This window comes from Erpetoichthys calabaricus, chromosome 1, assembly GCF_900747795.2.
Source record: "Erpetoichthys calabaricus chromosome 1, fErpCal1.3, whole genome shotgun sequence".
NCBI classification, from domain to species: domain Eukaryota; kingdom Metazoa; phylum Chordata; class Cladistia; order Polypteriformes; family Polypteridae; genus Erpetoichthys; species Erpetoichthys calabaricus.
This window is the reverse complement of record NC_041394.2, coordinates 22,710,702-22,735,101: the sequence shown is the minus strand read 5'-3', so window position 1 is coordinate 22,735,101 and position 24,400 is coordinate 22,710,702. Positions and strand designations below refer to the sequence as shown.

The following is a 24,400-nucleotide window of genomic DNA, read 5'->3' as shown; positions in this document are numbered from 1 at the left end:
ACAAAGTAAACATGCTGGTTTTTCTAGCGAAAAATCTTGACTAGATTGATGCCACTTGCCATTCGTTCCTATTCGCACTGTGTTTATTTTTATTTATTTAATTGATTCAGGTATTTTTATTTGGTTTATGTTAAAAACAATATTGGAAAGAAGACTGGAAAGAAGTTTTTGTTTAGGACTATTGCTTTGCAATACTTTTTATAATATGGATGATGTTTATGTTAATTCAACTCTGGTTGACTGTTGTGGGTCTATTTGCACTTTTTTATAAGCTGCTCTTCTTTGTTATTAAAAGTTGTTCAGGCAGTGTGATTTAATTTAATTGATTTGTGTGCGCGTCTCCGCGCGAAAACTGTTCTGGATGTTTATGTTAATTTAATTCTGTTTGACTGCTGTATTTGCACTTTTTTATAAACTGCTATTTGTTGCTAATAAAAGTTGTTAATATTGTTCTGCATGTTATTTTGTTATTGTTTCAGTATTAGTGTTTGATATTTAGTTTCTGAACGGTTTAGGCACAAGCCAACAGTTTGGTGACGCTGTCTGAGCCTTACCTCACATTTTTTTTATTATTCACGGTAATACCGTATACCGAGGTAAAATAGGGAGGAGGTTTGACGGTATCAAAATTTGGATACCGCCCAACCTTACTGTACGACTTTGGTGCGTGGGAGAAAAACACAAGAACAAAATATTCCCATGCAAATACCAGGAGAGCTAGTTGACCCGGCTTCATGAAGCTGTAAAGCAGTTAATATTAACCATGGTGTCTTTGTGGCAAATACTTATTTTACAGACCTTTGTGGGAATTTCTCAATAAATAATGGGAAGCAATGCTAAATAAAAATATACTTAAATAAAACAGTATGAAAATATCAAGTTGGAACAAAAACACCTGCATCAACAGTGACCCATTCACCACCGAGTTAAACAGCAAAGGTCTAACGGATATTAAACTGTATAAAAATCACTCATTATTAAACAATTACAGTAAACGTTTTAGGTCATTTAACTTTCCAAACAGTACAGAGTAACAATTAATTGCTTTAAAGAAAAAGCTGAGCTAAAAAGTCTATAGCCTTGAATAGTGATGAGACCCCCCAGCTTAATTTACTTCACCTCAACTTCAACGGAAACAAGGAAATGTTAAGGAAGTTTGGCAAATTTGGTGAAATGCATTGAAGTCAATGAGAAAGGAGAAACTGAAATATGTGAGTGGACAATAACAGTGCAGTTGTCTTTTAACAAACAGAATTACCAAAGCCTACGAAAAACTCATAAATTCGCCCCACCTTAAATCACTTCACACCTCTCCGTCAGCGTCTTTTGTGTTGTAAATGTGTCGATAAGCAGCAAGCAGCTTGCTATCACATCCCCCTCCCCACCGCCACACAAAGTTTTCTCAGCTCAAGTCTGTTTACCTGTGTGTCAGTTGCTTAGAAGGGATTTAAGGTGGGACGGATTTACAAGTTTTTCCTAGGCTTTGGTAATTCTAGTGTTAAGTGATCCTGAGAGATAGTTTACAGATGTTTCCCTATGCTGGACAGATTATGGTGGTCAAAAAAGTGACCTGAGCTGTGAGGCAAAAGTGCCAACTACTGCACCACCGTGTCTCCCCAAAATAAAATTATATTCTGAGTTCATAATACTCAAGAGTGCTCTTTCTCCTTCTGCATCTCCCAAGTTCTTATCACTATGACTCTCTCACACACACACACACACACACACACACACACAGCACCTGTGATGCCAGGGATCAGAATTACAGTATATATTCAAGGTGTTGTCCCCATCACTACCTAATCTCCACTACACAGCGAGGGGCATAAAATGCTAAATCTAGCAGTGGGAACACAAGATAAAATTAATCTATAAAGATCACCTAAGCATTTTCAGTATATTTTCATTTTGGTCAGCTAATGTACTCCTCAAATGAAAATACTTCGTTTTTTTTTTTCTTCTTTCAAACAGAGGGTGCAAATCCTGCTGTAGTACCAATCAGGTACTGACATCACACATGTAAATGTCAAATTATTCATACATGTGCTAAGCAGATTAGGCAAGCAGCATAGATCAGGTAGTGCCATTCCCATGCAACATGGCTGGGAATTATGCTCAACTCTTTTAGGGCGGACGTCGACTTTTGTTGACAGGAGGGGTTGAGGGTGCATGTCGACAAAAGTCGACATCCAGGGATAGAGGGTGGCAATCAGCTGTTAATGGCGACAAAACTCACTGTTACGTCACAGGCATTCCCTCTCTTCTTGGAGGACTGTTAGACTCATTAACTCAGCATTTAATTCTTGCGTGAGTTACAAAATGTAAACAAAGGCAAGATGGCATCGACACCTCACGAGGGAGCGAAGCAAGTGCAGAAAAGAAAATACTCAGCAGCCGATGTTTTACGCATTATCGCTGAGTAGGACTGATTTTTCAGAATCTGATTTTGTTGACAGTGATCAGGAGATCGAGCAAGTGAGTGAGGAACTGGCATCAGCTGATGCCGCCCCAGTTGATCGGCTGCCAGCTGAGCGTATTCACGCAGCCGATGCACCTATGGCAAGGTTCGTGTGAGAGGAATACCCAGACATTGATCCGTGGGAGCCAAACTGGCTACCGGACTTCACAAGACAACATGGCTTGCTGTGGGACACGATAGATTACCAGCCGCTGGACTACTTCAGGCTGTTTTATCCTGAGGCTGCTTTACAGCTACTGTCAGACGAGTCAAACAGGTATGCAGAGCAATTTTTTTAATCATGGGCTGCGCTTGCACCGCATTCTTGTTTTTCAAAGTGGAAACCCACAACAAAAGACGAGTTGAAGGGCTTTGTGACATTACAAATAGAGATGGGACTAGACTGATGATACAACTTCAGGGAGCATTGGTCCAAACGTGCTTTGTCCCCTGGTGGCCTTGGATAGGTTATGCCGTGTGATGATAGGTACGTGCTGCTGCAAAGTTTTATTCACTTCTGTGATAACCAGAAGCAAATCCCAAGGGGTGAGCCAGGTTATAACCCAATGTATAAAGTTCAGCCCCTGCTTGACATTGTGGAACCAACATACAAAACAATTTTATCAGCCTGGCCATGATTTGTCTGTGGATGAATCTATGATAAAATACAAGGGATGCCTTTTTTCCCGCCAATATATGCCAGACAAGCCCACAAAGTATGGCATAAAGGATTTTGTACTGGCAGAAGTAAACACTGGTTTCTGCCTGAAAGTAATTGCATATACAGGAAAGTATTTCGTTCAAAGAGAACTGTCCCTTGACAAGTCAGGTTGTGCTGGAGCTGCTTCAGGGCTATGAACATTTGGGTCATGTTGTGTACATGGACAATTTTTATACATCACCAGAATTGTTCATGGAGCTACAGAGCAGGGGAATTGGAGCTTGTGGCCCAGTGAGGGTGTACAGGAGACATGCCTTCACAGTTGAAGCCAGATAGGCTGAAGATGAAAAGATGTGACAATACGGTTTTCATGTGGGCAGAAAACTTGGTGGCAGTGGCATGGCACAATGTCAAACGGGTGACTTGTCTCTCTACAATACACGCTAACAATATATGTGAGAAAGTGCAGCAACAGACAATTGAAAAGGAGGCACCAGTGCAACACATATTGTAAGCAGTGCAATGTGGCAATGCATGCAATTGGCTGCTTTGAGCGATGATATACTTTGCAGGACTTTGCTGTGTAACATGAATGTGATATGTATGTGAAATCATATAGTATGCAGGCTCATAAAACATGCAAAACAGTAACAGTTGTCAAAACTAAATATTTTTTGTTGATTTGATATGTTAAACCATTGCTTTGAGTTCTTTTTTTTAAAAAAGTTAATTTTTAGAAAAATATTCAGCCCTGGAAGAAAAACAAAAAAAAATTAGCCCTAAAAGAGTTAAGCCTGCTATATGGTGACTGGCAAATAAGATCACCAGCGACCTCAGCAAATTCACTAAGCAATAAACTTTGCTGACCAACACTAGTTGTGAAATGTAAACTAAGCAAAAAGAGCCAACAAACTCTCGCATGTAAACAAAAGAATGAAGGAAATTTTGTAAAACTAAATCTTTTTTCTTTTAATAAACCAATTTATGAGTAATAAATGGCAAAAACGTCAAGCAGAAATAGAAATGTGCAGTATATCCAGCAATCATCTGAAACATACCAATATCAGGAATGAGTTCATCTTCAGATTCGCTGCTCTCAGAATCCGAATCTTCTCCTTTCTCTGATGCACTCTCCACATCAGCCACAGTACTATCTTCATAGGTGTAGCCAATAGACACTTTCTTTTCTGCTAACCTAAATAGTAAAAAAAAAAAAAAAAAAAAAAAAAAAAAAAAAAAAAGTAAATGTATTACTTGCTATTTTCAAAAGGTTCAGGAATATATTTTGTAGAAATCACCTAGACAGTACATAACTTGTGTTGATGTGCAGTCCAAACATATCTTAATAGTAGACTGATAAAAAGAATTACACCCCAAGTTAAAAACATTAGCCAAAGTTTGTAAACATGCTTCGAGCAGGCCACTATCCAATTATTTTTAGAACTGAACATACCAGTCAATACCTTTAAAACCCTTAAACCACCACATACTTGGGGGGGTTAATGCACCCCCGGACGTCAAATACTTTTTTGCTACACTTTAAGGAAACATCACAATTCACCAAGAAAAAGTGAAATTTTAATAGAACACACGTCTTCTTAATGCAAACATCATTACAATTATAGCTACACTGATCATTTTACACACTGCTAATGAATTGTAAAAGCTATAAAAAAAAAATAAAAAAAAAACACTACTGCAACAATCTATTATATGTACAAGGTGCAACTGACATCATTGATGAAATTCAGTAAATCACCAAGCCAACTGCACTTGCACTGGCTTCACGGAAGCACACAAAGGCCAACACTGATGCTTGCAGGCTAGTCTAGTGCTGCTGATTTGCTAGTTGGCGGCAGTGGTCATGAACTGGCTGCTCAACAAATGTACAGGACTGACTGATCAGCTACGGCACGCTGGCAAATTGCACTGGGAACCGACTATGGCTGGTTGTGGCTTTCAATGAATGTACGTCGCCAAATATACTCGGCTCCGGTGTGCTGGCAAATTGCATTGGGAACCAACTATAGCCGGTTGCGGCGGTTTAAGGGTTAATAAAAAGGAAATTTGCTTGACAGAAGTTTTAAACTGGTACTCTGTTAAATAAGAGTTATCCATAATTTGGTACAAAGAAGATCAAATATCTAATTCTCTTTATTTTTCAGCATATACTGTATACCTGGATAAGTGACCCAGTAAGGGCTTTAATGTAATTTCTAGCAAAGGTACCAAGAGCTGCCTGGGGTGGGCTAAAGTGCAGGTGTGGTAACCGAGTAAATTCCTTAACACTAGAATTACCAGAGCCTACGAAAAAACTCGTAGATCCGGCCCACCTTAAATCACTTCTTAAATCCGTTCACACCTCTCCGCCAGCGGCTTTTGTCCTCTAAATGTGCTGATAAAAGACAGCTGCCAGCAGCCGGCTATTCCATCCCCCCTCCGACTTAGAACGTGCACGAACTTTTTTCAGCTCATGCCTTGATTGATTATCTGGGAGTGAAGTGGAGTTTTAGAGTGGAAATAATAGATCGTTACTTGGAACACACGCATTTCATGTGTGTACCGTTTCTACAGTAATCTGTGTAAACACATTGTTAAAACAGAAACTTTTTCATATTTTAGTAATAAATGTTACAAAATGTAGGCATAAACTATGGAATGTGTAAAGCCCGAGTTCCAAAGATCAAATAAATACTTTCACAAAAGCTTCAAAAACTATACAACAGTTTCCATGGCGTAGCGTGCTAAGAGTTGCCTCTTAGAGCGCAGTAGCTTTGCTGTGCCTCACAGATATGAGTTCAATTCCCCACTGGGGATAAAGTGTTACTTCTTTTTTTTTTTTTTTTCTTTTTAACCTCAAACGGACATAAAATTTATAAATTGGTATGCACTGTCAGTTAATGAGATTGTTATATTTTCATGTGGGATGCTAAAAGCGCTATATAAATGTAATGAATCATCATCATCATCATCATCCTTTTAAAATATTTTTTTAACAATTGAGACTGCAATTAACATGAACAACTGTCCTTATAACTTATTTTTTCAAGATCCATAACACACAGACAGACAGAGCACTGCGTAATAGAAAGACAGACAGACAGAGATATACAAATAAACAGGGAAGGCACATGTACTGAAAGAAAAAAAAGATCAACATGTGCGTTGTTCCTGCTGCACTAAATAAGCTCACGGCGCTCTAACATCATCCCTCCCCCCGATCTGACTCTCTAAGTAACAGCACAAGTACAGACACAAACCAAGTGCATGTGTGTACTGTATAATATTAACAAAAAGTGCAGCTTACTACTGAAAACGGCAAATATAGGAGTGAGTGGGGATCAAACCAGGAACTCTTGATTACACACTGCACAAGCAGAAATACACATTCAGCTTCAGGTAATTAAGTGGACATACTTTACATGTAAAGTACTTTACATTTACAGCTCAGCAACTGAATATGAAAACTGAAAATTTGTGAATTTAATATTATATTTATTATTAAAAATCATGATACCATATTTTTCGCTCCATAAGACGCACTTTTATTTCCCCAAAAGAAGGGTGGAAATGTCTGTGCGTCTTGTGGAGCGAATATTGCGTCACAGACCGTGATGTGTATTACCTGACAGAAGTCGACATCCAGGGGTAGAGGGTGACAATCAGCTGTTAATGGCAACAAAACGGTATGTTACGTTACAGGCATTCCCTCTTTGCTTGGATGAATGTTAGACTCATTGACTCGCCATCTAAATCTTGCATGTGCATGAGTTACAAAATGCAAACAAATGTAAACAAAGGCAAGATGGCATCGACATCTCACAAGGGAGCGAAGCGAGTGCAGAAAACAAAATACTCAGCAGACGATTTTTTGCACATTACTGCCAAGTCGGACCTATTTTTCAGAATCTGATTTTCTTGAGAGTGATCAGGAAATCGAGCGAGTGAGTGAGGAACTGGAATCAGCTGATTGGAAACCAGCCGATGCCGCTCCAGCTGAGTGCATTCGCGCAGCCGATGCACCTACGGCAAGGTTTGTGTGGGAGGAATACCAAGACATTGATCCTTAGGAGCCAAACTGACTGCCGGACTTCACAAGACAGCATGGCTTGCTGTTGGACACAACAGATTACCAGCCGCTGGACTACTTCAGGCTGTTCTTTCCTGAGGCTGCCTTTCAGCTACTGTCAGACGAGACAAACAGGTATGCAAAGCAATTTTTTTGAATCGCGGGCTGCACTTGCATCGCATTCTCATTTTGTCAAAGTGGGAACCAACAACAAAAGACGAGATGAAGGGCTTTGTGGCATTACAAATATAGATAGGACTAGACTGGCAATATAACTTCAGGGAGCATTGGTCCAAACGTGCTTTATCCCCTGGTGGCTTTGGACAGGTTATGCGGCATGATGATAGGTACGTGCTCCTACAAAGTGATTATTAGCAGCTGAGCTTCATAAATTCTGACACTAGTGATTACGAGTTCTTGGATTTTCCAGAAAACTAGAAGAGTGCTTGAACCTTAAAGTCTCTCCTTATTTGTTAATGGCAGTGATGATGGTTCTTAATACCACTGTTGACTTTACATGGTTGAAATATTCTGCTATATTTTATTAAATATATTAGTACACCATTTGTTTCAGAATATTTTTTTCTTGTTTTCCTTCTCTAAACCAAGATGTGTCTAATAGTCAGGTGCGTTTTAAGGAGTGAAAAATACAGTAATTTAGGATTTTTCTTTTAAACAAAACTGTTTTTGTAACAATACACTTGTCAAATTCTGTCAGATTTCAAAAATTCCTGATGTTTTAATTTGCAATTGTTCAGAAATACCCCTGATGTTTTAATTTTAAGGTAACGTTTGTTTCAAATCAAAGATTACTTCAGACTTCCTGAAAATATTCTTTGTTTATTTGGTTTAAAGGTGTTACAAAAATGTAATTACACTATATTACTGCTGATGCTTGGGTACATTGAGCTGCACAGACCTTAACTGCAGTATTTTCTTGTAACTGGAGAAGCATCTTATTTACTCCAGTATCGTTATGTATTGGTGTGGTTTGTGATTTCACTATGTTTGGCACATTTTATTTGTTGTACTAAAGAATATTAACCTGGCTTTAAAAACCCAGGAAATGGCACAAATTGCATTCCATTCTAGCAGTTACACTTTAACTATGCTCTTCCGTTAACTCATTACATGTTGTGTCACTCAATAGATACTCCAGTATTCCTTGCATATCAATTAACTAAAGACAGCAGACAACTGTAGCCATGTCCAATGCATTTAGAAAATAAAGGAAAGAAGGCTTCTTATTCATCAGGGCAATGTGTGGTGGTATTTTAAAAAAACAATCTCTTTTGTGACATTTTATTAACCAAAAAAGAAAAAAAATAAACACATGTACAATGACGGAAAATATGCTTGCTGAAGAAGAAACCTTTCTTTTATTACCAGGTAAAGATGAGCACTTTTAAAGATATCTTTATTTTAATAATTATCTAGTAAAAGCAGTGGGAACTGCATAATGCTGAAATAACTCGCATTAAAAAGTTAGTTGAATTTGTATTTTGTTTATACTGTAATAATAATAATAATAATAATGCATTTTATTTATAGGGGCACTTTACATGCATCTTTCACTGAGTTATAATAAAGACTGCGTATGACTTAAAAATAAAACACATGGAATTGGCAGGTCTAAAATAACTTCAGTTCAAGTACCTGAAAAAAAAATGCAAACATTTTCCTACTTTACAAAACAATTCACTCACTTTTTCTTTTCTTCTTCACCACTTTTCTGAAGGCCACCATAAAGCTCATCAATGTATATTTGATACAGACACTGCTCCTCTGAAACTGTAAATGGAAAGATGACATTAGTGCGGCACTATTTGTCAAATAAGTTTTCTTATGTTAGTAGATTTTTGGTATGTGCAGTGTTATAGAACAGACTACAGATAAGTGGGACAACATACAATTAAATACCTACTGTTCACTAAAAACAAAAAGGGTCATTAAAGAAAGATTGTTTTGCCCTTATTTACTCTAGATGGTGTGGTAATGGAAAGAGGGTATGTTCTATCTGAATGGTGGGACACTGTACATACGTGTACAATTTTAAACCATGAAACAAAAAAAGGCATCTTCCAGAAATAAGTTCTTAAATAAGTTTGCCAATTGCTGGTTACTGGATTATAACAAAATTCCTCTGTTTCAGCAAGTATGTACTGGGAACAACTTGTGAAGGATCCAACAAAAAAAAAATAAAAACCATATTGTAATAAAGCAAAAACAACAAATCAGATTCTGTATAGATTAAAGCACAATATTTTTGACAATAACCAGAAATTCTGAATGAAGTAGACATCTTTTATACTTAAATAACAATTTTAGAAATGCCCTTCTACCAACCCAGACAATGAAAATGCTAATAATGTTCTTTTCCCACAGTAAAATTTTGCATTCATCCATATTCTAATCTACTTATGTAATTTATCAATTTAAGCAGTATACATTTTAACATAAGTGCCAATTATAATTGGTTTACTTAAATGCTAAACATGCACTATTTTTTGTTGAATGATCAAGCAAAAATGACTGACACTCATTGAAATCATGTTGCATGTATTGTAGGTGTATGCAAATATTCAAGTGGTGACTAACAAATTCAACACATACCTGCATGAAAAGCTCACAAATCCTATTTTGGGGCAGTTATTTAAAATTCACATACAAGGAATGCAGTAATTATATCGTATTTAGATTGGTTGAGTACAAATGTAAATTACTTTCTGTGGATTAATCGCAAAGAAAAATAAACTAAGAACTTGGATTTGTTTCTCTATGAATTTTCCTTGCTTAAAAAGCAGGACATAAAATGAATGACAATGAACAATTTACTCACTGCTTGCAAAGTCATTCTGTACCAGTCCTCTGTATCGCTCATAGTTACACTTTCTTTCATCAGCCTCCTGCTCTGGAGTTCTTCAATTTAAAAAAAACATTAAAATTGTAAAAAGCAGACAACTGAAAATTACTACAGACCAATGGTTTATTAAAGAAAAAAAAAAGACACCTCAGTATAAACACCCTGCAACTACAATAACACACAAAGCAGACTTTTAGAGCACTAGAACAATTTCAATAAGATGAGGCCATATATACAGGCCATTCAACCCAACAAGCTCATCCATCCATCCATCCTAGTCACCTAGGAGAACATCAGGTCAAGATATGACGGTCCCGAAAGTCTTACTCTACACCAGGGGTAGGCAACGTCGGTCCTGGAGTGCCACAGTATGTGCAGGTTTTTGTTCCAACCCAGTTCCTTAACGAGAACTCAATTATTGCTGATGAAGCACATATTGCTTAAGTGACATTTTAATACTTCATTTTAGTGGTCTCGCTTGTTAAGGTTCTCCAACCTTTATTGCTTATTTCAATCTTAAACTGCTGCATTCAGTGTTTTAATTGCTCCTTATTAGCAATAAGATGTAAAAGACAAAGCAGCCAGCAGTTCTCCAGCTAGCTTTTTTCCAATTACATCTGTGTGTGTTCATCATGCACGGTTTGATTTAATAAAACACTTAATAGAAAAATGTGACAGACTGAAAATGATCTGTTTTAGGCTTCAAATCATTTGGATGATATCCTTGGAAAGGAAAAAAATCTACGATATAAAAGCCTTACATTGCATAGACTAACAAGCCATAAAATTAAATAAGGTCTGAGATTGGCAATGATTGGTTTCTAATTAAGCAATTGGGTTGAATGAAAACCTGTAGCCACTGTGGCTCACCAGGACCGACATTGCCTACCCCTGTTTTACATCTTATTGCTAATAAGGAGCAATTAAAACACTGAATGCAGCAGTTTAAGATTGAAATAAGCAATTAAGGTTGGAGAACCTTAACAAGCGAGACCACTAAAATGAAGCATTAAAATGTCACTTAAGCAATATGTGCTTCATCAGCAATAATTGAGTTCTCGTTAAGGAACTGGGTTGGAACAAAAACCTGCACATACTGTGGCACTCCAGGACCGACGTTGCCTACCCCTGCTCTACACCACTGCCTGGTAACTAATTCCATGCATCTAGTTATTTGCATGAAGAAAAATGTTCTAATACTTGTTCAAAATGTGCCCTTGACAGGTTTCCAATTTTGTACTCGGATCTTGTTAGACGTTATTTTAAACAGTTGGGATCCACTGTACTAATTCCTTTAATAATTTAAAAAATTTCAATCTGTCCATCTCTTAATCACTAACAGCTTAAACTAAAAAGCTTCAACTACCTTCAACCTTTCCTCACAGCTCATACCCATTAGTCTCAGAACCTACCTAATCATTCACCTGTGGACTTTCTCTAGAGGCGCAACATCCTTTTTGCAATATGGAGACCAAAATTATACATAGTACTCCGGGAAAGGCCTCATTAGTGCATTACATAACTTTAGCATAACCTCAGCTTGACATGTATATCACAATGTGCGTATTACAATCTAGCATCCTATTGACTTTCCTGATCGCTTCTGTCTTGCTGTTAATAAAACCAGTTATTTAATTCCATGGCTTGTTGCTGCTCTCATTCTGCCACAGCCAAAATTTCAAAAACTTTTAAAATTTTCTGATTTTTCTAAGAACACTGCCAAAATATTTTGGTGACCTGAGAGACCAACCTTAACTGAGATCTTCACCTTTTTTTTTCTCTCAGATATTGTGTGATGGGCATAGGTGAGCGGGTCATGTGTCATGTTAAGGAGTTAATCTCATGTGCCTTATACAGCCATTTTCCTTTGTAACTTCCTTTATAGTTAGTTAAACTACAGTAATAACTAACCAGAGCACCATGTAGGTCACAGCACTATGATTTAAATTGTAAGCTGTTTTCCACCCCCTACCCCCTTTAATTCTTCAAGTATTAGGATTTTGGGAGGCAGATACAGAATATCTTTAAAAAAAATTAGTGTTTTAAAATCTAAATCAGCTAATAGACAAAAATAACCATTATAATTATACCAAAAAATAAAATCAGATTCTGCACTAGTAACTTGATACAAATTAAAACCCATCCAAAAAAGATTTCTGCATTTTAGAATCCTGCTTGCTAAACACTGAGTTACTGGAAAATAAAGTTGGTTAAAGACATTATTCTAAGCCCTCAATCTGATCTCTATCTTCTTACTTTGCAAATCTGACAGTATGCCTTTTGTTTACACAACAAAAAAATTGTGAGGAACCGCTTATAAAAATAAAAGTAAATTTCTTATCCTTTCAGGTGTCCATTAGGGACATATTCATTGTTCATGAATAAACTTTCCAGCTTTTTATCTGTCCATCCATCCATTGTCCACTGCTTATCCGAAGTCAGGTTGTGGGGGCAGCAGCCTAAGAAGGGAAGCTCAGACTTCCTTCTCCCCGGCCACCTCCTCCAGCTCCTCTGCGGGGACTACAAGGCATTCCCAGGCCAGCCAGGAGATATAATCCCTCCAACGTGTCCTGGGTCTGCCCCATGTCCTTCTCCCAGTGGGACATGCCCAGAACACCCCGCTAGGGAAGCGTCCAGGGGGCATTCTGACCAGATGCCCGAACCACCTCAACTGGCTCCTCTCAATGCGGAGGAGGAGCGACTCTACTCGGAGTCTTTCCCGGATAACTGAAATCCTCACCCTATCTCTAAGGGAAAGTCCAGCCACCCTGCAGAGAATACTCATTTTGGCCGCTTGTATCCGCGATCTTGCTCTTTCGGTCACTACCCAAAGCTCGTGGCCATAGGTGAGGGTAGGAACGTAGATCGACTGGCAAATCGACAGCCTCGCCTTTTAGCTCAGCTCTCTCTTCACCACGACGGGTCGTTGCAGAGCCCGCATTACTGCGGATGCCGCACTGATCCGTCTGTCAACCTCCCGCTCCATTCTTCCCTCGCTCATGAGCAAGACCCCAAGATACTTGAACTCCTCCACTTGAGGCAGTAATGTGTTCCCCACCCTGGAGCCAGACCTGGGGGAGCGGCTCGCTGGCGAGCGCCTGGTGGCTGGACCTTTCACCACAGCTGGGCTCAGGCCGAAGGAGTAACGTGGTTCCGCTCTCTTGTGGGGTTGGGTGCAATGTAATATGGGTGGTGGCTGAAGGCGGGAGCCCTGGCTTTTTATCTGACCCATCCAAAAAAAAAAAATTTTGTAGTGATTACAGACAATGTTATTATTTCTATAGATGTGGAAAAACACATTCAGTGAATGCTTTCCAAACCTGCTACACTTCGTAAGGTTTTTAAAAAAATGCTAAAGGTTCAATTAATTATCATAATCTTACAGTAGATCAAATTACTTAATGGACATCAGATGCAAAAACGTAGCATTACTCTACTAAGTTCATTACTCAATTGTTTTGACTTGATCCTACTATAATTAATATATAATGTCTGAGTCTGACAATATGATAAACTCAAACTTAATTCTGAAAATTCTTACTTTTCTTAATTCTGAAAATATAGACCAGCAGGCATGAGTCTCAAAAGACAAGTGACTTAAGCAAGAAAATGGCAGCACAGATGAAGACAGCAACAAAGGTACAAGTCCTTTTGACCAGCAGGGCCAGCCGATATTAAAAGGGTATATGGTTATAGTGCAAGATCCCTATCAGAATTGGCTGATGTTAAGAGTGGCGTTCTACAGGGGCCAGTGATAGGGTCATTGCTATTTTTAATACACTGTATATAAATGATTAAGATAGGAATTTAAGTAACAAGCTGGTTAAGCTTGCAGATGATATCAAGCTAGGTTGGGCTGGCATATAAAATCCACTGAGTCATTACAGAGGGGCATGGACAGTATACAGGCTTGGAAAGATCTTTGGCAGGTTAAATTTAATGTCAGTAAATGTAAAGTACCACAGGTAGGAAGTAAAAATGTTAGATTTGAAAGCACAAATAATGCAGCTGGGGCTGAAAATCGAATGTACACCTTATCAGAAGGATTTAGGAGTCGTAGCAGACTCAGCATCATCAACTGCCAGACAGCTTTCAGAAGCCATTAAGAGGCTAATAGAATATGAGGTTAAATTGCACCCTGATGTACTGTACAAGTCCAAGGAGGTTATGCTCAAGCTTTAAAACGCACTGATGAGGCCTCATCTGGAGTACAGTAATCCCTCCTCCATCGCGGGGGTTGCGTTCCAGAGCCACCCGCGAAATAGGAAAATCCGCGAAGTAGAAACCATGTTTATATGGTTATTTTTAGAATGTCATGCTTGGGTCACAGATTTGCGCAGAAACACAGGAGGTTGTAGAGAGACAGGAACGTTATTCAAACACTGCAAACAAACATTTGTCTCTTTTTCAAAAGTTTAAACTGTGCTCCATGACAAGACAGAGATGACAGTTCTGTCTCACAATTAAAAGAATGCAAACATATCTTCCTTTTCAAAGGAGTGCAAAGCAAGCAGTCAAAAAAAAAAATCAATAGGGCTTTTTGGCTTTTAAGTATGCGAAGCACCGCCGGTACAAAGCTGTTGAAGGCGGCAGCTCACACCCAATCTGTCAGGAGCAGGAAGAGAGAGATAGAGAGAGACAGATAAAAAAAATCAATACGTGCCCTTTGAGCTTTTAAGTATGCGAAGCTCCGTGCAGCATGTCCTTCAGGAAGCAGCTGCACACAGCCCCCCTGCTCACAACCCCCTACGTCAGCGCAAGAGAGAGAGAGAGAGAGAGAAAGTAAGCTGGATAGCTTCTCAGCCATCTGCCAATAGCGTCCCTTGTATGAAATCAACTGGGCAAACCAACTGAGGAAGCATGTACCAGAAATTAAAAGACCTATTGTCCGCAGAAACCCGCGAAGCAGCGAAAAATCCGCGATATATATTTAAATATGCTTACATATAAAATCCGCGATGGAGTGAAGCCGCGAAAGGCGAAGCGCGATATAGCGAGGGATCACTGTACAGTATACACTTTGTCTTTAGGCTACAAAAAGGACATGGCAGCATGGCAAAACGTCTAAAGAAGAAGGACAAGGCTGCTTCCAGAACTGCAGAGAATGAGTTATGAGGAAAGATTAAAAGAGCTAAACTGCTACAGTTTAAGCAAATGAAGATTAAGAGGTGACATGATTGAAGCGTTTAAAATTAAGAATGGAATTAGTAAAGCAGATTAATTAACTTAATTTAAAATGAGTTCATGAAGAATATGGGGACACAGTTGGAAACCTGACAAGGGTAAATTTTACACAAACGATAGGACATTTTTCTTAACACAGAGACCTCAGACACATGAAATAAGCTAACAAGTAGTGTGGTAGACAGTGGGACTTTAAAAACTAGACTTGACGTTATTTTAGAACTAAATGGATAGGACTGGCAAGCTTTGTTGGACTAAATGGCCTGTTCTTGTCTAGATTGTTCTAATGTTTAAAAATAATGTTTGCATGGAATACAAATCCAGAATACTAGATGAAAACTAAAATAACTAGTGATGCTACAATTGATTGGTTGTCGATATAAAATAATGAGCCGATCTCAAAAAATTATTTTTTCCCCCCCAAGCTTTTCAGTAATTTAGTTGGTGTGATACTTAATGCAAAGTATAACATTACTTGAGGAAGCACACGTTTCATTTTGCTGCCAGGACTATTGGTCTTTACATTGACGTAGAGTAATAAATTGAGAAAAAGGAACCTCAGGAGTCATTCTGTCCATCGAGAGGATCAACAGACATATGCTGTACAGCTGTACGTGGGGCGGAAGAAAACTGAAACGGGTCTTCGGCAGGAATTAAAAGTGAAACTCCTTTAATTAGTTTGGGCCTTTCTATTTTGTACCTTGACTAAACAGTCACTCCTTGTCCAAGTGTGCAGCGGCTCACATTTTTAATTAAAAAAAAAAAATGATTTATAGGATTTGTTCTAGCTGCTTTGGAAACAGGCTTGTAAGCTTAAGAGACAAATTTGTGTATTTTACATGTAACGTTTGTTGAGTGTGTATGACCCCCATGTGTTACCCATTATTTGTTGGTCTTCTAATGGCAGTCATAAGCATGACATGCATTTAATTGTGAAAATAATGTTGGCTTGATGTCTATGTTTTTTATGTAAATAGGAACATTATTTACTCTCAGAGAATTATCCTTCTTGGTGATTTCAACATCCATATTGACACCCCCACATCTAAACTGAGAAATGAATTCCTGTCCTTACTGGACTGTTTTGACTTGACACAACATGTTGATTTTCCAACCCATTCTGGCGGTCATATATTGGACCTGATCTGCACTTCTGGACTATCTGTTGCCAACATTTACAGCACTGATTTGGGACTCTCTGACCATAAAGCAGTATTTTTCACTGTCTCATTACCTCTCCCACCTCTTACCTGTAAACGACAAATTTCTTACAGAAACCTTAAAAATATCTGTCCCTCTATCCTTTCTGGATCCATTTCTGATCTTTTATTGTCTGCACCTATTCCATCAACACTAGATAGTTTTGTTCAGCACTATAACACAGCCCTTCACTCAGCATTAGATAAAACAGCTCCTTTAAAACATAAGGAGGTTTCCTTTAAACGCTCAGCTCCTTGGTATAACTCAGAATTGCGATCTATGAAAGCAGCTGGCCGACGCCTTGAGAGAATGTCACGTAAGACTGGCCTCACCGTGCACATCCAGGCTTTCTCTGACCACCAAAGAGCTTACAGAGAAGCACTAACTTCTGCCAAGAACACCCATTATGGCAGAATAATAGAAAGTAGCCATGATAACCCAAGGGTTTTGTTCTCTGTAGTTAATAAACTACTCGAACCCGCATCTGGTCCAACTACCTCTTCTACTGAAGTCTGTGAGGAATTCCTCCACTTTTTCCGTAACAAAATTAAAGATCTAAATAATTCAACTAACATAAATACATCATCTGTTTATATCTCTCCCTGTTTTCCCACTCCATCCAGCTCCTTCTCTAAGTTCTCACCAGTCACATCTGCGTTTGTTAATAACCTGCTCTATAAGATGAGGCCGACTACTTGTGTACTGGACCCCATCCCCACCACACTACTTAAATCCTGCCTTCATGCCATAATCCCGACTGTTACAACAATAATAAACTCATCCCTCGACACTGGCTCTGTGCCGCTCACTTTTAAAATTGCTTCTGTAACCCCAATGTTAAAAAAGTCTGGCCTTGATGCTGACAATCTTAACAATTTCCGGCCTATTTCCCACTTACCTTTCCTGTCAAAAGTTCTTGAGCGTGTTGTAGCTTCCCAACTCACCAATTACCTAACCTCTAATAATTTGATGGAACCCTTTCAGTCTGGTTTCAGGGCACGGCACAGCTGTGAAACTGCTCTGCTACGGGTAACCAATGATTTGCTTATGGCAGCAGACTCTGGACAAACTAGCATATTAATTCTGTTAGACCTCAGTGCAGCATTTGACACTGTTAGACATGACATCCTACTGTCCAGAATGGAGAACATGCTGGGTATCTCTGGCACTGCCCTCCAGTGGTTCAAGTCCTATCTGACGGATAGGCAAGTGTTTGTTAGTCTTGGCAACAGCAGATCCAGCTCAGCGCCAGTCACACAAGGAGTCCCTCAGGGCTCTTTCCTCAGTCCTCTGCTCTTCTGTATTTATATGCTTCCCCTTGGCCATATTATCCGTAGTTATGGATTGGGTTATCATTTTTATGCAGATGATACTCAGCTCTACTTCAAAAGTGGAACTTCATCAGAGCTTTCTCAGCTCACAACCTGCCTTAGTGAAATTAAAACCTGGATGGAGCAGAACTCTTTAAAATTAAATTGCAATAAAACTGAACTCCTGCAAATTGGGACTAAAATGCAACTTAATAAAATGAGCTCCTTCCCAGTCCATCTTGGCAGTGATCTCATCAGACCTGCCTCTACTGTAAAAAATCTTGGTGTCATTTTTGATTTTTTTTCAGAATTTACTGTCTTAATCTTCTTTGTTTATTTATCTGGTTTGTACAATGCTATATACTGTATATTCTGCCGTTCTTTATTTATTCTGTAAGTGCCTTGAGCATGGGAAAGGCGCTATATAAATACAATGTATTATTATTTTTTATTATTATTATTTAGGGAAGCAACATTTGGGGGGGGGGTGGTAATGAAGCATAACCTTTATACAATTGGTTCATACATTCATTGTTCTTTATCATTTATGGTTAAAATACAAATTCAAACGTTTCCTTTAGAACAATATATGCTCTTCAGCAACTCCAACTATGACAGTAGCTACTTACATTGTAGTTAGAAGAGGTGGATTATAGGCTGGAATGTAGTCAAGATGAGCACGTACATCAAATCTGTCAATCATATTGTTTGCATCACCTTGCCATGGCATCCTGATGGAATTAAAACAGGAGAGTGACATTTCAGTCAAGCAGTAACAAATGCCTACCTTTCACAAGCATGGAAATAAAACATGGAACTCTGAATTCTAAGAACTTAACAGTCTGGCAGTTAGCAGAAAGCAAATGTTTTTCCAAAGGATGCCATGTAGACTAAATCTGATCCAACAAATTTATATAAGCTTTGAAAGCAACTGCCTTTCAGACACTAAGTACAGGAAATTGTTCGATATTGTATGCAGTTGCAGATGTCATTGATTAATAAACAATTATTAAAAATCATCCCTAATGTTAATATTTTTATGCTTAATGGGGCACAAAATAGGATACATTGACATTTCTACTTAAGACACCATGCTTATAAATGGGAATATTTATCATAGTAAAAATAATTGTCCTGTGAACAAAAACTTACTGTTTAACATACAATTTTTCATATTGCAGTTTAACAGATTAATGACTGCAAGCACAAGCAACAGAAATATGGACACTTTGTCAGCAATGTATCTGTATTGTAAAGCTCAACACACATGAATTATTTGCACACAGTACTCACATATTTACTGGACTTTCTGCAGCCATGGCCACAGCAGGGTCCAGGTGGATCTTGTAAGCTCGGCCATGGACCTGCAGAAACTGAGCAGGGTCTTTTTTCTGAAACACAAAGAAAACACAAGTTACAAATGGACACAAATCAAACAGAACCAAGTAAAAATAAAATGTGTATGTTGAAGTACAGGTATTACACAATTTCCCTTCACATTTGAAGATCATCATAATTCAGTGATTGCATGATTAAAAAAAAAATACTAATCCCCAGAAGATAATCAGTCTAAATAGAACTGATCACATCATTTAAATGTACATATGCAAATATATACAAACATGTAGGCATGTTTTTTTTTTCCAAACTTTTTTTTTTTTTATATATATATTTTATTCAATTTATTTAAAATCAATAAACATTCCATACCAGCAAATCAAGTTTTACAAAACTAGGTTTGAATCCAATCAACACCCACCCATGAGAAAGAGAGCTAGGCCAACAGATATAACTTTAACATCAGTTACCCACTGACTTAAAAGAGGTGGGTTAGGATTCTTCCAGATTTTGGGGCAAAATGATGTTAGTTTGGTGCACGCCCAAAACATATGGCCCAATGAGGCTGGAAATTGACTGCAATGTTCACAGGTTCAATTTTACTCTAGAAACATTTTGGGCAATTTTAAATGAGACAGATGCACTCGCTAGGTAATTTTAAGTTGAATAATCGTATGCTTTGCGCATATGGAGTTAAGAGTGATTTCTATGCATTGCTACTTTCCACTCCTTTTCTGAAATGTTGAGTGAGAAATCCTTTTCCGACTATACTCTGGGATCTTTGAAAGGGAGGGACTTTAAAATGATTTTATACATTACAGAAATGTTGTCATAGTCCTCAAGACTTTTTTTTTTTTTTTAAAATACAAGAGATTAAAATCGGACTCACGATCTTTTCATAGTACTCCCGGCGACGCTCTGCTCTTCTCTTGTAGTCCACCATCATTCCACGGAGCTTGCGCTCATGCTTCCGGGCTTCATGCCACATCCTGGCACTTAGAAGACAAATAAAATACATTAAAACCAAATTAACTTGCAGATTGATGGAATACTTTGAAATTGCTGACAGAGTTAACACTTAATAATTTCTGGTAGAAACTATTAAATTCCAAAAATGGAATGGCATGAGTGTGTTCAGTCAAATAAGCAATGCATAAACCACTCCTCTGCAGACTTAAACCCAATATCAATAAAGGAAGATGGAATTAAAAACAAATATTTAAAATTTCACAACTCCTACAAAAGGCATAGAAATTATCATATTGCATCAAATACTGTATTTAGCATATTCTCTCAGAGTAGCCATAATAAAATGATTCAGCTAATGTTGAATATATTAAATTTAGCATTTAACTTAAAACATGGAATAGTCGAAAAAGATGCTGATGAAGTTAAATGTCACTTGATTTAAACCAAATGCTACTTGCTCATAAAAACAGTATATTTATATATAAAATGATTATATATATATATATATATATATTTTTTTTTTTTCTCCTTGGAGGTGACACAGTGGTGCAGTTTTTGTGTCCCACAAAGGAGACTAGAATTCACATCTTAATTACTCCCTGCATGGAGTTTGCATGTGTTCCCTGTGTTCACATGGATTTCTCTAGGGGTGCTCCAGTTTCCGCCCACAGTCCAATGACTTGCAACTTAGGAAGACTGACATCTCTAAAATGGACATATATGTGTTAACCACTAGCTCCCTGTTCTGCCTTGTGCCCAAAGATTACTGGGATAAGCAGGTTTTGATTATATGGATACATATATAGTCAGCTAAAACCTGAATGCTTTACAAGAGTCTTCATCAACCTGGTGTTAATGTCCAGGTTTTTGGAAAACCTGGAAGTATGACTGTCAAGTCTTAACAGAAGTCTTCATTAACAAACAAAGTATTTAAAAAGATATTCCAGCAGTAAGTGCTAAACTTATTAACACTTAAATTGAGTCAATTTTATTTTTACTACAGTTATGTTACCATTAGTCCTATACCAGTCTGATTAAAACCTAAACCTCCATTGTGAATCTTCTTGTAAACTAACTCTTTCATCATCTCCACTTCAGCACCTTCAGTTGTTTTTACACAGATGGAGGTGGCACAGTTTAAATGTTGCCTTTGTAGATGAATTTAAAGAGAATCGACACTGGTCAGTGTTTATTTTAACACAATGCAAAATAAAATAAAAAAAGCAAAATGATTTGAAAGATATATTTCTTATTTTCTGTAAGTTGTTCATTTGTTTACTGTCATTAAATTGTTTCTAAGCACTTGTGTACAAAATAAATATTCTTAATTTCCTTGAAATGCTACAGCTGGATAACTTCACTGCAGCAAGGTGGGTTTGCAGGTGTTCAGTAACTTTTCTAGAGATGCGTTCAACCAAAGGTGTGGTGCTGGGTTAAGTGGTTATTCTGTGTTGCAGTAGGTGTGTTTTTGTATATTATATATATATTGGGATAGACTGGTACATCATCTAGGGAAATTAAACTACTGACATGTTGTGTGCCAGTTCATTTTGGCAGTGCACAAATGTGCTTGACTGTCTAAATAACCAATGCATTTAAGCAAATGTAATGTTTAATTTCTGCAGAATTTGAAATGGAAACTTACAAGTTTTTGTGGCTTGAAGTACACTTCTTGAACATCAACATGTAAGTACTATGACTGATGAATCAGCAGATTAAGCGGATTGCTGTCTTGAGACCACTGATGCTAGTTTAACAGACTGTTAGATAATATGGATTAATCTGTTTTGCATGTCACTCAGCAGCACTGTATAACACAGAAGCTGTGTTGTACATTTGCACTATAGAGAGCGTGTGTGTGTGTGCACACTTGCAGTTAGCTTCAATTAACCGAAGATGCACACAACAGCAAACAAAATGCTTTGGTGGAAAAAAAAATCCCCATAGCATTTTGGAATGTTCACACTTAAATCACTACAGGTAGAAATTAACATTACTTTGGCAAAGTGGCATGATAACACTGTTTTTATTAGCCTCCAAAATAATAAATAAAAGGGCTCTTCTTTGTACCATGATTACTGCCAGACTTATTATCAACCGTATTTTTTGAAATAAGGACAATATTTCTAGAAAGCATGATTAGGCTTTGGGTTCTTTGAATGAAATTCTGAATTTACAACACAAAAAAAATCCCAGTAGCCACAGAATCTGCAAGATTGTCAGGAATGATCGACTTTAACAAGGAAAAACTTCCATGTGTAAGACAGAATTACTGGTCAGGGTATGTCTAACAGTTTAAACATTAAACTGCAGTAAACATAACACTAAATGGACCTGAGGGCACATAGCCAATTACAACTCTATTCAAATAGCTACTGCAGCTTGTTTGTAACTTTCTAAAAAGGTCATGAGTGATGCCAAAACACAAACACGTTATAAGCACAACATGTTGTGAAAAATAAAAGAACAAGCACCACAGAATAGTTGATGAAACATTCATCATATTTATTACTAGCAAGTTAACATTAAACTATTTTACTGTCATACCAGATTTCAGGAATGGTTGTTTTTTAGTTAGCCAATAAAAGGTGCCATTTTGTTTGGCTTTTCTCTACAGGAAAGGTTGTGAAACTGGTTTTAGGAAAAATATAACTTTCAGTAAGTTTATATCTTTTTGGAAGCTTATATATTTGTTAAAATCTCACTATCGTCTTCATAATAAAATGGTTTCAAATGGTGCAATTCATAAACTACAACCTGTGGGTCAGTAATGATTACAAGTTGTTACACGATCTGATCTTTACTACTAAATATTTTTGTAAATCTTTTTGGGCTAAACCTCAAAGATTTAGTCGCAGATTATGAAGCACTATCTACATACATTACATAACATTACCTGAAAATTTTTAAATAATGCATACTTTTTATAGATTCCTACAAATAAACTTAACAAGCAATGTGATTAGAGTAGGCCACAATGCCAATTCAATTCAGGAAATTAAATATATGCCTTTAATATTTTTAACTTGGGGTACACATACTCAGTTCAATCGTACTATGATTCTTTAAGAGTCTGTTAAGGTCAATCTTACAGATTACCCAAGAGATTTATGATTTACCGAGACATTTTAAGGGGAATGAACAACCTTATTTGTTTACTCTTATTTTATGAGTTTTACAAGGAAATGCAATCAAAAATTGAAAGCAACAGTCTGTGGTCCTGAGACATTACTTTCTATTGCTCCCCTTTGGGCTCCTTCCCACAATACCACTCTTGGAGTGCGGCTGCAAAAGGATGGACAAGCTAAAATAAAAGTATAACTATTTGTCAAAGAAACAGACAAGTGCTAACAAAAATAATCAGATCATCTAAAATCTAATGAATAATTACAGAGGGACCTGAAGAGCAGACAGATTAAATTTAATGTAATTAAATGTAAAGTATTACAGGAAGTAAAAATGTTCGACTTGAATACTAATTGGGGGGTTTAAAACTTGAACGTAATCCTTATGAGAAGTACTTAGAACTCGTACTGGACTTGTCACTATCCACTTCCAGACAGTGCACAGAAGCCATTACCAATGGCTTAACAAAATGTGAGGTTACATAGCACCCTGATGTGTGCAACACAATTCCAAGTAAGTTACTCTCAAGTTTTATAACACACTGGTGAGGCCTCCTCTGGAATACTGGGTGCAGTTTTGGTCTCCAGGCTACAAAAAGGACATAGCAGCACAAGAAAAAGGTCCAGAGAAGAGCAATTAGGATGATTCCAGGTCTACATGAGATTATGAGGAAAGATTAAAAGAGCTGAGCCTTCTCAGTTTAAACAAAAGGAGACAGGTTTGAATGGTTAAAATTATGAAGGGAATTAGTCCATCATGACAGTTACTTTAAACTGAGATCATCAAGAACATTGAGGCACAGTTGAAAATAAGGGTAAATTTCACATAAACATTAGGAATCTTATCTTCACACAGAGAACCACAGACACATGGAATACGTGACCAATAGTGTGTTAAATGTAGGATTTGATGGACATTTAAAACTCTACTTGACATTATTTTGGAGGAACTAAGTGGATATGACTGGCAAGCTTTGTTGGGCTGAATGGCCTGTTGTCATTTAAATCTTTCTAAAGACCTTATAACACTATGGTTAATGGGGTTAGGGGTCAAGGCAGAGACCATCCCTGGGCTCTCCTGTATTTATATAGAGGAGGCCAATGTGCATTCACCAATTAGCCTAACAGCTCATTGGTAATGTCAGGAAATTTAATACAAAGTGGGGAAAACACAAACTGGTACAGGATTGGAAGCCAGAATAGCAAGTCAGCAAAACAGAGTT

General features: G+C 37.6%; 1 protein-coding gene across 3 annotated transcripts in view; it reads right to left on the bottom strand.

Annotated features, from left to right (window-relative positions):
• The window catches only part of clasrp (CLK4-associating serine/arginine rich protein), an 88,795-nt gene that overhangs the window by 52,821 nt on the left and 11,574 nt on the right, over positions 1-24,400 (bottom strand). For all 3 annotated transcript variants that reach the window (XR_003715587.2, XM_028796284.2, XM_028796277.2), the window contains exons 2-7: positions 19,973-20,078; positions 19,039-19,136; positions 18,375-18,476; positions 10,028-10,107; positions 8,895-8,979; positions 4,178-4,314 (exon numbers count right to left, since the gene is read on the bottom strand). Coding sequence is in view for 2 of the 3 variants with exons in the window: in XM_028796277.2 (XP_028652110.1) it covers positions 4,178-4,314; positions 8,895-8,979; positions 10,028-10,107; positions 18,375-18,476; positions 19,039-19,136; positions 19,973-20,078 (608 nt within the window). In the remaining variant the exon portion in view is untranslated. The remainder of the gene's footprint in view (positions 1-4,177; positions 4,315-8,894; positions 8,980-10,027; positions 10,108-18,374; positions 18,477-19,038; positions 19,137-19,972; positions 20,079-24,400) is intronic.